This window comes from Coenobita brevimanus, unplaced genomic scaffold (genome assembly GCF_032717465.1).
Source record: "Coenobita brevimanus isolate Jiangsu-jjx unplaced genomic scaffold, ASM3271746v2 jjx.HiC_scaffold_1807, whole genome shotgun sequence".
NCBI classification, from domain to species: Eukaryota; Metazoa; Arthropoda; class Malacostraca; order Decapoda; family Coenobitidae; genus Coenobita; species Coenobita brevimanus.
This window is the reverse complement of record NW_027642675.1, coordinates 134,545-151,702: the sequence shown is the minus strand read 5'-3', so window position 1 is coordinate 151,702 and position 17,158 is coordinate 134,545. Positions and strand designations below refer to the sequence as shown.

At 40.6% G+C, this 17,158-nt stretch overlaps 1 protein-coding gene across 1 annotated transcript in view; it reads right to left on the bottom strand.

The window, feature by feature from the left end:
- Positions 1 to 588: 588 nt before the first annotated feature.
- LOC145389665 (uncharacterized) overlaps positions 589 to 17,158 on the bottom strand; it is a 36,595-nt gene continuing 20,025 nt past the window's right edge. The window contains exons 3-4 of the mRNA XM_080264886.1: positions 978 to 1,081; positions 589 to 816 (exon numbers count right to left, since the gene is read on the bottom strand). Coding sequence (XP_080121012.1) covers positions 589 to 816; positions 978 to 1,081 — 332 coding nt within the window. The remainder of the gene's footprint in view (positions 817 to 977; positions 1,082 to 17,158) is intronic.

Genomic DNA, 17,158 nt, shown 5'->3' with positions numbered 1-17,158 from the left:
GGAACATTAATATAAGAACTGGTTTTTGTTTCCAGTAACCATACAATGTGAAAATTTAACAAAAAATGTAGAATTTCAGGGTTTTGTAGCTTGTCTCTGACACCAGCCATGTCCCATGCACACATATTGAGTTCACTGAAGTTATTGCTGTTAATGTTGTCTAGAAAAAAGATGGAGCATACCTGTCTATAATCTCACCATCCCGGAGCAGAACACGGTTCCTGAAGTCATATTTGATATTACTCCGGCATTTTCAGGCTTTTCTTTCTCCTCTTTTTCTCGTTCTCGTAACCGTGCTAGCTCCTTTCTCACAGCTGGATGTACATCCTTCTTAATATATACAGATGTAAATGGTGCATCCGCCTCCTTTAAGTTCTTAGCAACAACTAAAATTCTATCCTTCATTTTCTGGTCGTTCACTATTATACGTACTGGTCTCTTCCATCGCTGATCCGGCTGCCCCAGTCTCCTTATCTCCCAGGTTGATGGTTGGACGTTTTCCCGTAGCCCAGCCGCCTCCAGCACTGAGCGCACCTTTGCAGCGTCTCCCACCCCAATGTCATTATCTTCTTCTAATCCCATTATAATTCAATTTTTCCGTCGTTCACGAGCATCAACTACCTCTAAGAACTTCTGCTGCTGGTGAATGATTTTGTATGCTTCATTTAACTTTGTAGACAATCGTTCCACATCATCCTTAATTTTCCTTATTTCAGCAATCTCTTTCTTCAGGCTCCTGATTTCATCTACTGTAGAAGTAACGAATTTGATGGTTCTTTTGATGTCATTAATAAGGGTTGCCAGAGCTTCTTTCAACTGTGGATTTGTTAGCTTACTGATTTGGGTCTGGGTGATTTCACTGTCTCAGCACAGTCGAATCCCGGCATGACGTCAGGGCAGGTATCCAAACATGTGTCTATTATACAGAAATTCTTGGGATCAACAGAAGTATTACAGTGCTATGTATGTTCCCTTACCGCTGAGTGAGGAGGGTCGCTCATTGGCAGACCTGACCTGCTCCACTGACCTCTGTGCTCATCAACCCTTAGCTTGAAGGCTGGTATGGTGCCGCCAATATACCCTGTATGGCAACTAAGCCACTTGTATTAATAAACGATTGACCAGCAGACGGCAGTCGGTAGTCATTCTTACTAATGAAAGTCACATAGAGCCAGGATTCCGAGGGCTTCAATGGTGAGTGAATGGAAGCATAGCCCATTGGATTGGGCAAACTTGGGCTGTCTGGACGTTGCTACTCCTCACCCTGCCCTAGGGTGGGAAAGGAGATCCGGATGATGATGATGATGATGTATGATGAGATGGAGATATGGAGTAGAGAGGTATATGCGAGAGAAAGAGGGGTGTGAGCTGGGGGGAGGGAAGTGCAATGGCAGGGGTAGGGCGACATGGAGGCAACTAGTTTGTGGCCACCCCTTCCGGGATTAAGCTGTCTGTTTATTGATAGATAGAATGTATGTACAGTACTGTATTTATGTGTTTATGTATTTATGTATGTGTGTGTGTGTGTGTGGACCAGTATATATATACAGTATATGTGCCATTATACTGTATATGTATATGTATGTATGTGCCAGTACAGTATATGTGTGTGTGTGCGTGTGTTCTTACCTAATTGCTCTTACCTAATTGTATCTTTACAGGAATGAGTCAAGCTCATACTGTCCCGTGTCTTAAACCATATTTATCGTACATATCCTTAAATTTGTGAATTGTTTTGGCACACACTATTTCATTCGGTAGTGCATTCCACTGATCAATTGCTCTATTTGGGAAACTAAATTTCCTTACGTCTTTATCACCTCTCTTTTTATGCAATTTTTTTGCAGTGTCCTCTTGCTGATGCTTCTCCATATGTTAAGTAATCATTTATGTCTATTTTCTCCTTTCCTGATATGCATTTATATAGCATAATCATGTCACCTCTTTTCCTTCTCTCTTGTAGTGTTGGTAGATTCAGTTTATTTAGTCTTTCTTCATAGCTTAGATCCCTTAAGCATGGTATCATACCCATCTTGTAGCGGCCCTTTGAACTTTTTCAATCTTGTCTACCGGGTATGTGTTTTTTGAGATGAGGACTCCAGACTACTGATGCATACTCCAGGGTTGGTCTGATGAATGATGTTATTATCTTTCATAGCATGTCTTCATTTATGTATGTAAACGCTATTCTCATATTGGCAAGCAGTGTATACATGTTCCGTACCTTCTCACTGATGTGGTCAGCCAGAGATAGTCTGTTATTGACAATCACACCTAGGTCCTTCTCTCTTTCTGATGTGTGTAGGGTTTTATTTCCTAACATATAATCCCAATCAGGTCTTTTTCCACTTTTACCAAACTTGATTACATGACACTTCTCCACATTGAATTCCATTTGCCATGTATTACTCCATTCATGAAGTTTATTTAATTCTTCTTGTAGTTCTTTAAATGCAAACATTTAAATAGGTTTCATTTCCAGTGCTACTGTCTATATCATTTATATATACTAAAAACATGATTGGTGCCAGCACTGAGCCCTGTGGTACTTCACTAGTCACTTCTTTCCATGATGAGTAGTTTCCCCTTAGTACTGTTCTCATTTTCCTTTTCATGAGAAAATCTTGCATCCAACAATACAGTTTGCCTCGAATTCCTCCTTGATGGTATAGTTTCCATAAAAGTCTTTGGTGTGGTACTGTGTCAAAAGCTTTCTTGAAATCTAAGTAGATACTGTCCATCCATCCTTCTCTTTCCTGTATTGTGTTTGTTACTCTGTCATAGTAGCTCAACAGATTAGTAACACATGATATTCCTTTTCTGAAACCAAACTGTCTTTCTGTTACCATATTGTGTTCTTCTAGATGATTTACCCAAGCTTTTCTTATAAGCTTTTCTAATACCTTGCTTACAACACTGGTCAGTGATACTGGTCGGTAGTTAAGTGGATTTTGTCTATTTCCTTTCTTGAATAAGGGAACAATGTTTGCTTTCTTCCAGATATCAGGTAGTTTCCCTTGACTCAAGGATTTCTTGAACATTAAAAATAATGGTTTACTTAACTCCATTGCACATTCACGTAGCACCCGACATGAAATTTCATCAGGACCATTTGCTTTCCCTTTGTCTAATTTACTTAACTCCTCCTGTATTACTTTTTCTGCTATTTGTATATCTGGTAGTATGTGTGGACATGCATGTTCCACATAATCCCTCTCAAAAAATTTTTCCTCTGTAAAAACTGATTGGAAATTCTTATTTAGTGCTTCACAAATATCTTTCTCTTGTGTATAAGTGATTCCATCGTCGGTAATGGATTGTATTATATCTTTTACTTTGGTTTTGCTTCTGATATAGCTGTAAAACAGCTTTGGTTGATCACTATTTTTATTTATTACATCCTCCTCAAACTGTTTTTGGGCTTCCCTCCTTATTCTTGTATAATCGTTTCTTGCCTGTTTGTAATTATTATACAGTATGCCCTTTCACTATTGTATCTATTCCACAACAAATCTCTTTTTTCTTTTGATTTTTTACATTCTGTATTGAACCATTTCTTTATTTTCTTTTCTGTTTCTTTGTGCTTTGTGATGTACTTCTGGACTCCTATTTCATAAAGTTCACAGAATTTTTCATATATAGCATTTAAATCTTGTCCTCTAAGCTCCTTTACCCAAGCTATTTCTAAGAAGTACTTCTTTAGGTCATGATACTTTCCCTTTTTATAGTTTAGACTCTTTTTGTAACTTTCATTGCTGTTATCTATGTCATATGCAATCCTGAAGTTGCAATTTAGTACTGCATGGTCGCTTTTGCCGAATGGAGGGTGATATATTAAATTGTCAATATCGTTTTCTTGCCTAGTAAATATGAGATCTAGCATTGACGGTACATCGAGTCCTCTTTTTCTTGTGCTTTCCCTTACATGTTACGTTAGGAAAAACTCTTGCACAAGATCCAGAAGCTTTTGGTCCCAACAGCTTTCTTGGCTTATTATATAATGTCTACAGTATTCCAATTTATGTTTGTATTAAAATCTCCAGTTAGTACAATTCTTTTTTATTTCTCTTCCATTTTATGTAGTAAGGCTCTTAAACTCTGAATTGTACTCTCCGCCAGGTCCTCATATTTGTCTCTTTCCCATGTGTTTGATCTGGGTGGCATGTACAAATTGGCTACAATTACTTTACCTTCAGCTGTAATTATCTCTACTGTAATCAGTTCTACTTGTGAGGGTATATCTAATTTTATTTCTTTGACTTTTAGATTTTTCTTAGTTAATATTATAATTCCTCCTCCTTTTTTTAAGTTCCTATCTCTTCTCCATATATTATATTCCTCTAAGTTTAGGATGTCATTCGATATCCTTGGTGTTAATTTTGTTTCGGTTAGGCATATTATACTATCTATCTATCTATCTATTGCCAGACGCCTCAATCCCGTTTGGGGTGGACACAAACAAATCGCCTCCAAGTCTCCCTGTCCCCCACCATTTCACTGCCCTGCTCCCAACTCACACACCCCTCTCTCATATACCTCTCCACCCCATCCCTCCATCTCATCCTCGGCCTCCCCCTCCCTCTTCCCCCCTCCACCTCACTCACATACACTCTCTTCGTCGGTCTTTCACCCTCCATCCTCTCCACATGCCCAAACCACCTCAGTGCGTTCCTCATAATGCTTCCTATCACATCCACATCCACACCACAACGCTCCTTTATATCTTCATTCATCAGCCTGTCTCTCCATGTGACTCCACAGGCTCCTCTTAAATAACTCATTTCCACTGCTCTCACTCTTGACTTGTGTCCTTCCAACAACGTCCAAGCTTCACTTCCATACGTTAGAGTTGGTATCACAATACTGTCATGTAGTAACTTTTTCACTTCCATGCTTACTTCCCTGTTTCTTATCACTGCTTTCAAAGAACCAGCAACCTTTCTTCCCTGCTGTACCCTTTCAAGCACTTCACCCTCCAAATCTCCATCCTTACTCAGCACACTACCCAAGTACTTAAACGTACTCACATTTTCCAATTCCTCATCATCCAGCCTCACTGTACATTCACTGACTTCACCTCTCTCAAAGACCATCACTTTACTCTTCCCTACATTCACCTTTAGGTTCCGTTTCTTACACACTCTCTCAAACTCATCCACCAAGCCTTGCAGCTCCGCTTCGTCTTCACTCAACAACACAGTATCATCTGCAAACAACAGTACAGGGAGTTTCCAAACACTATCCTCTCTCACCAGGGCCACTCCAACATCCACTACCCTACCTTGTACCTCTTTTATTACCCCATCCATGTACAGATTGAACAACCATGGAGACACATCCCTGTTTCAACCCAACCTTCAAGGAGAAAAATTCACTTAGTTCACCATCCACACGCACTGCAGCCTTTGCACCATCGTACATACTCTTCACAGCATTCAACAACTTCCCATCTACTCCATATATTCTTAACACTTTCCACAATCCTTGTCTGTCCACCCTGTCATATGCTTTCTCCAAATCCATGAAAGCCGCATACAACTTCTTTCCCTTCTCTAGAAACTTTTCCACTAAAGATCTAAGAATGAATATCTGATCTACACAACCTCTTCCCTTCCTAAAGCCTCCCTGTTCTTCTCCAATTAATTTCTCTGTTCTTTCTCTAACTCTGTCAATAAGTATCCTACCATACACATTTCCTATTATACTAAGAAGACAAATGCCCCTATGATAACCACACACTTCTTTTTCCCCTTTTCCATTGTACAAGGGAATAATTATACCTGACTTCCAATCCTCTGGGACTCTACCTTCCTCCCAGACCAATCTGCACATCTTCCACATCCATTCTACTACTATCTCTCCCCCATGCTTCAGCATTTCACCACACACTCCATCAATTCCTGGGGCTTTCCCCGATTTAACTTTCTTCACTGCTTCCACAACTTCTATCCTACTGATATCTTCCTGTCTTCTCACCTCCCTCCTTCTCCCAGCCATTCCCCAGCCACTTATACTCGCATTACTTCCATCCTCTACGTTCAACAACTCCTTAAAGTGTTCTCTCCATCTGCTCACTTTTTCTCCCTTCTCCACTAGTAATCTACCATTTTTATCTTTCACTCCCCTGCTAACTTCACTTCCACCCTGTCTTACTCTTTTCACCTCTTTCCAGAACATTTTCTTACAGTCCCTCCACTTTACACTCAAATTCCTTCCAAATTCCTCATCCACTCTCTTCTTACTCTCTCTTACTAATCTTTCTCCATCTCTTTCTTTCTACATATAACTCTCTCTTCCGCCTCTCAACTTCTTCCACGGCCCTATTTCTCATCCATTCATTGTATGCTTTCTTCTTTTGTGCCACAGCCTGTCTCACCTCTTCAGTCCACCACGCTGTTCCTTGCACCCCCCTCCGTCTTAGTTATGTAGTAAGGCTCTTAAATTCTGAATTGTACTCTCCGCCAGGTCCTCATATTTGTCTCCCATGTGTTTGATCTGGGTGGCATGTACAAATTGGCTACAATTACGTGGTTCATTTTCTCTGACATAATCATTCATCTCTAATAATTTAGATACCATTCCATCCACATTTGAGTACATCAACTTAATCATCTTGTTTATATACTTGTCATGACATGGTTCTACTACCTTCCTCCTTTTTATTCCCTCCTGTTTATGTACCACTTTCGTACCTGCAATCCTATTACTTTGTAAAAAAAAATGTGTTCTTCTCCTCCTCTGATCTTCCCTCATTTTTTGTTTTTGCTTCCTCCCTCTTCTCTTTCAGTAATTCCAGTTCCTCTTGTGTTAGGCATCTTTTTATCCATACATTTTTGAACTCCTCTTTTTCCATAAGATTCTTTGGGTTTTTTAGTATCTCCTTCACGGTGTTTACACTCTGGAAGATTACATATAGAGGTCTTGACTTGCCTTTCTTGTATTTCCCTAACCTTTTGTGTTCCTCTATGTCTTTACTACAGATTTCCTTTGATACTTCTTTCAATATGCCCATTACATTTGCCACCTCCTTTTTGTCTCTTGAGATCTTATTTTTTACTTCTTCCTCTTCTATACCAGTGATTACTATAGATTTGTTAATATCTACTGAATCTCTGACTAACTTAGGATTGTTTTGGATTATTCTTTTCACTTCCTTTTTAATGCTTTTTTTTTTCCACCCTTGTTTCCAAGTCTTTCTTTACTTTCACCATTTCAGCATATGTGGTTTCCACATCATTTTTGTAGCTTTGCACAGCTTCATTCACCTGTGTTATCTTCTCAATATAACTGCTCTATCAGACTGCTTACTTGCCTAATTGTCTCTGTATCACTTTTGAACTCTTCCATAATACTCTCGTGGTTGTCCACTGTACTTGCCATTTCGCTAATTTTTCTCCTAAGTGTACCACTTCAGCTGATAGCTCTCCTATAGTTATGTCTTTCTTGTTGACTTCCTTTCCTAATTTTTCTATTTCTTCCTTTTGCAAGTGCATCTGTTTCTAAATTTCATCAATTTCATTTTGAAAAGCAGTCTCAAGCCTGTGTACTCGCTCAACCAGTTTGTTATGAGTCTCCATTTCAATCAGTTCTTGGTAGAAATCATCGTCCTGCTTTCTACCTTTATCCCTTTTCTTTTCCAAATTTGCTTTACTAAAGTATGTGGTCATGTTGCAATACTAAAAACACATACGGTACTTACATTCCCTGGGGCAGATTGTAGACTAAACAAAGATCAGCTGATTGTGTGCATTCTTACTCTAATTTGTTTTGTTTTCTGTTTAAACAAGTCCTGCTTTAAAACTTTTTTTTTTTTTTTTTTTTAGAACACCATTTGGTCTAACCTGATACAGAGCTTGACTCATATAAAGATACAAATTTAGGTAATGCCTCTGGCCAGGTTGGCCATGTATGGAGCGATGTCGGCTTGCGTCTGGCCTCCTCCATGCCTTGTAAAGAGGAAAGAATAGTGTGTGTGTGTGTGTGTGTGTGTGTGTACCAGTATGTATGTACGGTATGTATGTATGTAAAAAACTTACACAGAGCAGTATCTCACGTGGTTGGCAAGTGTACACACTAAATAAACAGTATTCATATCCGCCTGCACCGGAAGCTGGCGAAAACTTGCTATATTTTATCCTGCCATAGGGACGGTCGCCTATGATGTATGAAAACAAATGTCAAGTGGCGGTATTTGACAAACACTAAATTTCAGAAAACTAAGGCAGGAAGAAATCAGTAGGATAGAAGTTGTGGAAGCAATGAAGAAAGTTAAATTGGGGAAAGCCCCAGGAATTGATGGAGTGTGTGGTGAAACGCTGAAGCATGGGGGAGAGATAGTAGTAGAATGGATGTGGAAGTTGTGCAGATTGGCCTGGGAGGAAGGTAGAGTCCCGGAGGATTGGAAGTCAGGTATAATTATTCCCTTGTACAAAGGAAAAGGGGAAAAAGAAGTGTGTGGTAATCACAGGGGCATTTGTCTTCTTAGTATAATAGGAAAAGTGTATGGTAGGATACTTATTGACAGAGTTAGAGAAAGGACAGAGGAATTAGTTGGAGAAGAACAGGGAGGCTTTAGGAAGGGAAGAGGTTGTGTAGATAAGATATTCATTCTTAGATCTTTAGTGGAAAAGTTTCTAGAGAAGGGAAAGAAGTTGTATGTGGCTTTCATGGATTTGGAGAAAGCAAGTTGTTGAATGCTGTGAAGAGTATGTACGATGGTGCGAAGGCTGCAGTGTGTGTGGATGGTGAACTAAGTGAATTTTTCTCTTTGAAGGTTGGGCTGAAACAGGGATGTGTCATGTCTCCATGGTTGTTCAATCTGTACATGGATGGGGTAATAAAAGAGGTACAAGGTAGGGTAGTGGATGTTGGAGTGGCCCTGGTGAGAGAGGATAGTGTTTGGAAACTCCCTGTACTGTTGTTTGCAGATGATACTGTGTTGTTGAGTGAAGACGAAGGGGAGCTTCAAGGTTTGGTGGATGAGTTAGAGAGTGTAAGAAACGGAATCTAAAGGTGAATGTAGGAAAGAGTAAAGTGATGGTCTTTGAGAGAGGTGAAGTCAGTGAATGTACAGGGAGGTTGGATGGTGAGGAATTGGAAAATGTGAGTACGTTTAAGTACTTGGGTAGTGTGATGAGTAAGGATGGAGGTTTGGAGGGTGAAGTGCTTGAAAGGGTACAGCAGGGAAGAAAGGTTGCTGGTTCTTTGAAAGCAGTGATAAGAAACAGGGAAGTGAGCATGGAAGTGAAAAAGTTACTACATGACAGTATTGTGATACCAACTCTAACTTACGGAAGTGAAGCTTGGACGTTGTTGGAAGGACACAAGTCAAGAGTGAGAGCAGTGGAAATGAGTTATTTAAGAGGAGCCTGTGGAGTCACAGGGAGAGACGGGCTGACGAATGAGGATATAAAGAAGCGTTGTGGTGTGGATGTGGATGTGATAGGAAGTGTTATGAGGAACACACTGAGGTGGTTTGGCCATGTGGAGAGGATGGAGGGTGAGAGACTGATGAAGAGAGTGTATGTGAGTGAGGTGGAGGGGGAAAGAGGGAGGGGGAGGCCGAGAATGAGATGGAGGGATGGGGTGGTGAGGTATATGAGAGAGGGGTGTGTGAGTTGGGAGCAGGGCAGTGAAATGGCGGGGGACAGGGCTACGTGGAGGCGATTTGTTTGTGGCCACCCCAAACGGGATTGAGGCATCTGGTAATAGATAGATAGATAGATAGATATGACAGGGTGGATAGACAAGGATTGTGGAAAGTATTAAGAATATTTGGAGTAGATGGGAAGTTGTTGAATGCTGTGAAGAGTATGTACGATGGTGCGAAGGCTGCAGTGTGTGTGGATGGTGAACTAAGTGAATTTTTCTCCTTGAAGGTTGGGTTGAAACAGGGATGTGTCATGTCTCCATGGTTGTTCAATCTGTACATGGATGGGGTAATAAAAGAGGTACAAGGTAGGGTAGTGGATGTTGGAGTGGCCCTGGTTAGAGAGGATAGTGTTTGGAAACTCCCTGTACTGTTGTTTGCAGATGATACTGTGTTGTTGAGTGAAGACAATGGGGAGCTGCAAGGCTTGGTGGATGAGTTTGGAAGTGTGTAAGAAACGGAATCTAAAGGTGAATGTAGGGAAGAGTAAAGTGATGGTCTTTGAGAGAGGTGAAGTCAGTGAATGTACAGTACAGCGAGGCTGGATGGTGAGGAATTGGAAAATGCGAGTACGTTTAAGTACTCTGGTAGTGTGCTGAGTAAGGATGGAGGTTTGGAGGGTGAAGTGCTTGAAAGGGTACAGCAGGGAAGAAAGGTTGCTGGTTCTTTGAAAGCAGTGATAAGAAACAGGGAAGTGAGCATGGAAGTGAAAAAGTTACTACATGACAGTATTGTGATACCAACTCTAACGTATGGAAGTGAAGCTTGGACGTTGTTGGAAAGACACAAGTCAAGAGTGAGAGCAGTGGAAATGAGTTATTTAAGAGAAGCCTGTGGAGTCACATGGAGAGACAGGCTGACGAATGAGGATATAAAGGAGCGTTGTGGTGTGGATGTGGATGTGATAGGAAGCGTTATGAGGAACACACTGAGGTGGTTTGGCCATGAGGAGAGGATGGAGGGTGAGAGACTGACGAAGAGAGTGTATGTGAGTGAGGTGGAGGGGGGAAGAGGGAGGGGAAGGCCAAGAATGAGATGGAGGGATGGGGTGGTGAGGTATATGAGAAAGGGGGGTGTGAGTTGGGAGCAGGGCAGTGAAATGGCGGGGGACAGGGCGACGTGGAGGCGATTTGTTTGTGGCCACCCCAAACGGGATTGAGGCGTCTGGCAATAGGTAGATAGATAGAGATAAGGCAATGACAAGCTTCAAGGATGCACTATTCTTACTCATAAAGATGATACAAATGTAGATATGAAAGCCAATTCCACTAAACTCATTAGTAATATAATGAAATGAGTGTATGTAAGGGATTGCCGGATGGAAGCCCAGTGTTCGCATATGCAAAATAGCCATTCAAAAGTATTCACTAATGGGTGTGATATTTATTTATCAATGATTACTTTAGTGACTTTACTGGTCTATAGTTTTGCTAGCTATCGTAAGTTTATCCAGACATATAGAATATTCACAGTAGTTACGTTATTTTTTCAGGTGTAGGACCGAGTTAGGGTTCACAAGCTAAGTAGCAGACAACACCTGAAAGTTCCCCATTGGAGCGACTTAATTACCCACTAAACCACCAGGCGCCATAATTCGGTTATATGGTTACCACCCAGCATACTGAATGGTTTCCTGGTGTACAGGAAACCATTTGGCTTGTAACTCAGTGTAGAGTCACCCATTGGCAAAAGGAAGAGGAAAGAATAAAGAAAAGACAGAAGAGGGTGGAAGGAAGAGAGGTATGGCAGACACCCAAAGCAGCACTACACTGAGTGAGTGGATGGTGAGTGCTCCCACCCACCATCAATTGGTGGCATCAAGCCATCACATCCTACCTCAAAAACATAATTATACTTTCAATTCCTATTCCTTCTGTCCACAGGTGACTCCACACTGAATGACAAGCCAAATGGTTTCCTGCATAACATAAGTAAATTATGGCACCTGGTGGTTTAGTGAGTAATTAACCCATCCTGTCCAGGTGTCAAGTTTACATGTCCTCCTGGGGCCATCCAGGATGCATGTATACGTGCACTGCTCTGTTTACGTGAGTAATGGAAGCAGAAAGTTTTTCATGATGAAATCAGTGCCTTATTTTTTTTTATTGAAAATTTTCGTGTAAGTTTACAGCAAGTCTCGGTTAACAAGCAATTTTTTCATTCATTCATTCATTGCCAGACGCCATGTATCCCAAACGGGGTGGCCAAGGGCTTAGTTAATTGTTTTACAGGGAGGGGCACTAATCCTCCACCAACCCCACTTGACACATAGGGATGCCAACAGCATCTGGTGTTCCCAGGCGGTCACCCATCCAAGTACTAACCAGACCCAACGTTGCTTACAAGAATTCGCTAATACGAGGTCTTGGAATTTGCACCATCGCCTGTTTAACGAGCAGGCAAAACCCCCCAAAATCCCAACTTACGAGAATCGAGAAGAGAGTATTTGTATTTCTTGTGTATTAACCCTTTATTCCTGCTTAAAGTTGTCTGTCACAGGTGTTGGTGGTTGGTGGAGGTTACTTGGCTGGTTGTTCACCCCATCCCTATTTTACCTATAATTTACGATATTCTGTTTATATTAATGCTGTTTTTATATTTCAGGTGTATTACCCTCTCGTATTAACCCCTTATTCCAGCTTAAAATGACCAGAAAGTCAGTTTTGGTGGTTTGGGAGGAGGTTGCTCAGAGGCCTTGCTCCCTAACCTTATTTTTTCCCTTAAGTGCTTCACTTCGTTTAACGAGAATTCGGCTAACGAGCAAAATCCTTGCTCCCAATTAGCTCGTAAGATCGGGACCCGCCTGCATTTATTATGATGAAAAAGTCTATATCATAGGATTCTGTTATAGTGGAAAATACATTATTTTTGATTATGGACTACATGTATATCTATTTTGTTCACAATATATATATTTTTTTTTTATGTAGTAATAGTAGTGTCATAAAAAAGACTTTGTATGTTACTTGTAGAGAAGTTTTATATATTAGACTTGTGGACGAGCGGTTGTTATACTTGAGTAGCTTTGTAAGTGGATAATCTTCTTTCCCATTTGTCATGTAGTGACAGGAGAGGTAAAGAATAGTATGGGACTATTTTTATTTGTCTTGGAAATATTAACAAGTCTTTCACTCACGAGTGAGTATGAGCAGAGTCCCTGTCTCCCTGTCTCTCTCTCTCTCTCTCTCTCTCTCTCTCTCAAGTTGCTAAGCCCTTCTCCCTGCGACCTGTCTGTTCTATGGCTAGCTTCCTTCTGAGCTCTCTTTCCTAAATTCTGGTGTAGCAGGAGTTGTGTCACGTATGTTCACTGTGGATGGAAAGTTCTAGAAGCCTGTGTGTGAGTATGTGTGTATGTGTGTGTATGGTCACTAGGCGCTGTCGTGTGCTTATAAAGCATTCCTTGAGTTAAGAGTGTGTAAGCATGTTTAGCATTGCTCGATTCTTGCAGACACAGTACCTTCTCATCATCCGACTTCCTGCTTCTATCTGTCTCTCTATCTGTCTATTTATCTATCTGTCTATTATGATTTGTAATTATGATATGGAGTCCTAACAGTAGTAGTTATAGTAGACAGTATTAGTAGTACTTGTAACAGTGGTAGTTAAAGTAGTAATAGTAGTAATAATAGTATTATCTGCAGTACCTGTAATACCCAGACTTCTAGTCACATAGTGGTGCCAGAATCGAGCGACATTGCAAGCCAAACACATCTCCATGTGTGTATTTACGTAATTGTGATATACAGGAAATGAGCTACGCTCGTGGGGTCCCGTCACTGTTTCTCAGTAAGTCAAATTTAGCTTTAAACTCATTTAAGTTTTTAGACTGGACGATCTCTTTATCTAGGCTATTCCACAGGTCTATACATCTATAAGCAACTTGGTTTCTTCAGTTTCATTCCGTGTCCTCATGTTACTCTCTTATCCCATAAAAACAGATCTTCTTTGTCAGTTTTATCTTCTCCCACCAAGGTCCTGAACACTGCAGTCATGTCGCCTCTCTTTCTCCTTTCTTCTAAGAAAGGCAAATCCAGCTTTTCCAGCCTCTCTGTACTACAGATCTGCCAGACTGGGGATCATTTTGGTTGCTGTTCTTTGTATTCTCTCAGTCTTGGTAATATCTTTCTTTTTGTGTGGGGACCACGCTACTGCTGCATATTCTAACCTGGGGGGAATCATGGCCACTAACAATTTTTTCATCATGTCCACATCCATGTAATGAAAAGCTACTCTGATATTAATCAGGAGTTTATACGTCTCTCTAACTGCCCTTGTTAATGTGTTTTTCAGGTGACAAACTGTCCTGGACCAGCACTCCCAAATCTTTCTCTTCTCTCACTTTTGTGATTGGTTCATTACCCATCAAATAATTCAATGATGGCCTCTTGGTAATTTTACCCATTTCCAATATTTTATATTCTTTGCATTAAATTTCATTTCCCACATCCGGCTCCAGTCGTGTATCCTATCCAGATCCTCCTCCTCTACCTTCCTCAAGATCTTTGCATCATCAGCAAACAGACCTGCGTAACTGTTCACTCCATCTACCTTATCTATCTATCTATCTATCTATCTATTGCCAGACGCCTCAATCCCGTTTGGGGTGGCCACAAACAAATCGCCTCCAAGTCGCCCTGTCCCCCGCCATTTCACTCCCCTGCTCCCAACTCACACCCCCCTCTCTCATATACCTCTCCACCCCATCTCTCCATCTCATCCTCGGCCTCCCCCTCCCTCTTTCCCCCTCCACCTCGCTCACATACACTCTCTTCGTCAGTCTTTCACCCTCCATCCTCTCCACATGGCCAAACCACCTCAGTGTGTTCCTCATAACGCTTCCTATCACATCTACCTTATCGTTTACATAAATCAGGAACAGTACTGGCGCCAACACCGAGCCCTGTGGGACTCCACTTGTTACTTCCCTCCATCCAGACATCCTATCTTTTATTACTGTCCTCATTTGTCTGTCTCAAAAAGTCTCTCATCCATTCCAGGAGGTTCCCCTTCAGTCCTCCTACACGCTCTAGTTTCCTCATTAGTCTCTTATGAGGTACCTTTTCAAAGGCCTTCTCCAAATCTAAATACACACAATCCACCCAACCATCTCTCTCCTGAAGAACGTCAATCGCTCTTGAATAAAAACTCAACAAGTTGGAAACACAAGACCTTCCACTTCTAAATCCAAACTGACATTCAGCCAAAATATTCATCCCTTCCAGATATTTTATCCATCTATCTTTCAGAATTCTTTCGCACAATTTTGCAACCATGCTGGTTAGGGACACTAGTCTATAATTCAGGAGTTCTTCCCTGTTTTCTCCCTTATAAATTGGTACCACATTTGCCCTCTTTCATTCTTGAGGCACTTTCCCCTTTTTCCAGAGAACACACAATTAAACTGTGAATCTTATCCGCCAGTTGTTTTCTACATTCCTTCAGTAACCAATTAGAGATTCCATCTGGTCCTGGCACTTTCCTTACATCTTAAGTTTCCAATAATTTATACACTTCCTGTACTTCCACTTTTATCTCTTTTATCACTACATTTCTAGTCACTCCCTCCCCTTCCACAAACTCCTTTTCATTTGTGAAAACTGATTGGAAACATTTGTTCATTATTTCTGCTTGCATTGCTGCATCTTTATAGACCTCTCCTTCTACTTTCAGTTTGGTGATTCTTTCCTTTTGTTTCAGTTTGCCATTGACAAATCTATAAAACAGTTTGGGTTCATCCTTGCATTTGTCTATTATACCTTTTTCAAAATTCCTTTCTTCTTCTCTACATATTCTTGTGTATTCATTTCTGGTTCTTTTATATTCTTCCTTTGTTCTGTTGTTACCTCTCTTTCTCCAATTGTTCCACGCTGTGTCTCTCTTTTTTTGCTATCATACACCTTCTATTAAACCACTCCTTTTTCCTGTTTTCTTTCCCCCTTACTGTTGGCACAAATTTTTCCACTCCCAAATTACAGAAGCCTAGAAAAATATCCCACTTCCTCTGTATCTCTCTTGTTTCTCTGAATTTTCTCCAATCTGCATTTTCAAAAATTTTTCTCAATCCTGTAAAGTTTGCTTTCCCAAAGTTGTATCTTCCCTGCCTATAAAGCTCGTCTCTTGGCTCCACGTTCTCTGTTATCATCTGGAACTCAATGACCACATGATCACTTTTTCCAATAGGACACAGATATTCCAAGGATTCTATTACATCGGGTTCTTAGGTAAACAGTAAGTCTAGTCTTGCTGGTGTGTCTTCACCTCGGAACCGTGTCTCTTCTTTGACCCACTGCGTCATCACATTGTTCGTTGTTATATTTAATAATGTAGTGCCCCACGAATCTTCGCTGCCTCCTGAGTCCCATTCCTCCCAGTTAACCTCTTTACAACTGAAGTAACCCATTAAAATTATATTGTTGCTTATCTCAATCATTTTCTGTAAATAACTAGTCATGTCTGACAACATTTCTTGGTATTGTATTCATCATCACTCCATGCTCTTGTCTTAGGGGGAACATACACTACTGCCATATCTCTCTTACTATTCTCTGTAGTTTCTAATTTCATGTTTATCACTTCGGCCCTGCCTTCTCCCACTTCCACGGTACGGTATCTACATTTATGTTGCTCTTCACTGCTATCATCACTCCTCCCGTTTTTTCTTTTCTGTCTCTTCTCCACAGTTTGTATTTACCATCCCCCATACGAACATCAATATCTCTTAATTTGGTCTCTACAAAGCACATAACATCAGGTTCATGTACCCTCAAAAAATCGTTGATTACTAGCCTTGCTGATATTAAACCATCAACATTAGTACATGCCACCTTCCAATTATTTTTGATGTTTCCTATACCCTCTTTTCTCCTTCTCTCCGCCGGTACCACTTCCTTAATTTCTGATCCATGACTCTCCAATAAAACACTGTCTTCTCTTCCTCCATTCTCTGTTCATTTTTTACCTTTGCTTCCTTTACTAACTCCTTTATTTTAGCTCTTTCTTCCTCATTTGCATCTCTTCTTATCCAAACATTTTTGAACCCTTCCTTGTCTGATAATTTCCATGTTCTACTGATAATTTCATTTACTGTTGCCTGAGACTTAAACTTTACCTTCAATGGCCTTGCCCCTCCTTCCTTGTACTTTCCTAACCTAAACACCTCTTCAGTCTCTTCTTGAGCTTCGTTGTTTTCCTTCATTACTACTGATATTATTTCTTTAACCATACTCAGTTCTTCTCTTTCTCTTTCTGATCTTATTGTCATACGTTTTTCTTTAACTCTTGAAATTATTACACATTTTTTCTTATCTGCTACATCCCTAACTAAAGATTCTCTACTTCTCAGCACCCTAACCACTTCCCTCTCCACCTTTTCCTTGCTTTGTTGTTCTACAAGCTCTTCCAAATTTACATTTCCCTCTTCCTGAATTTTCTTCCACCCCTTATGTTGCTCCTTTATTTCTTTAATGAGCTCGTCCTGTATTCTTGATTTGGACTTATACTCATCTAGTT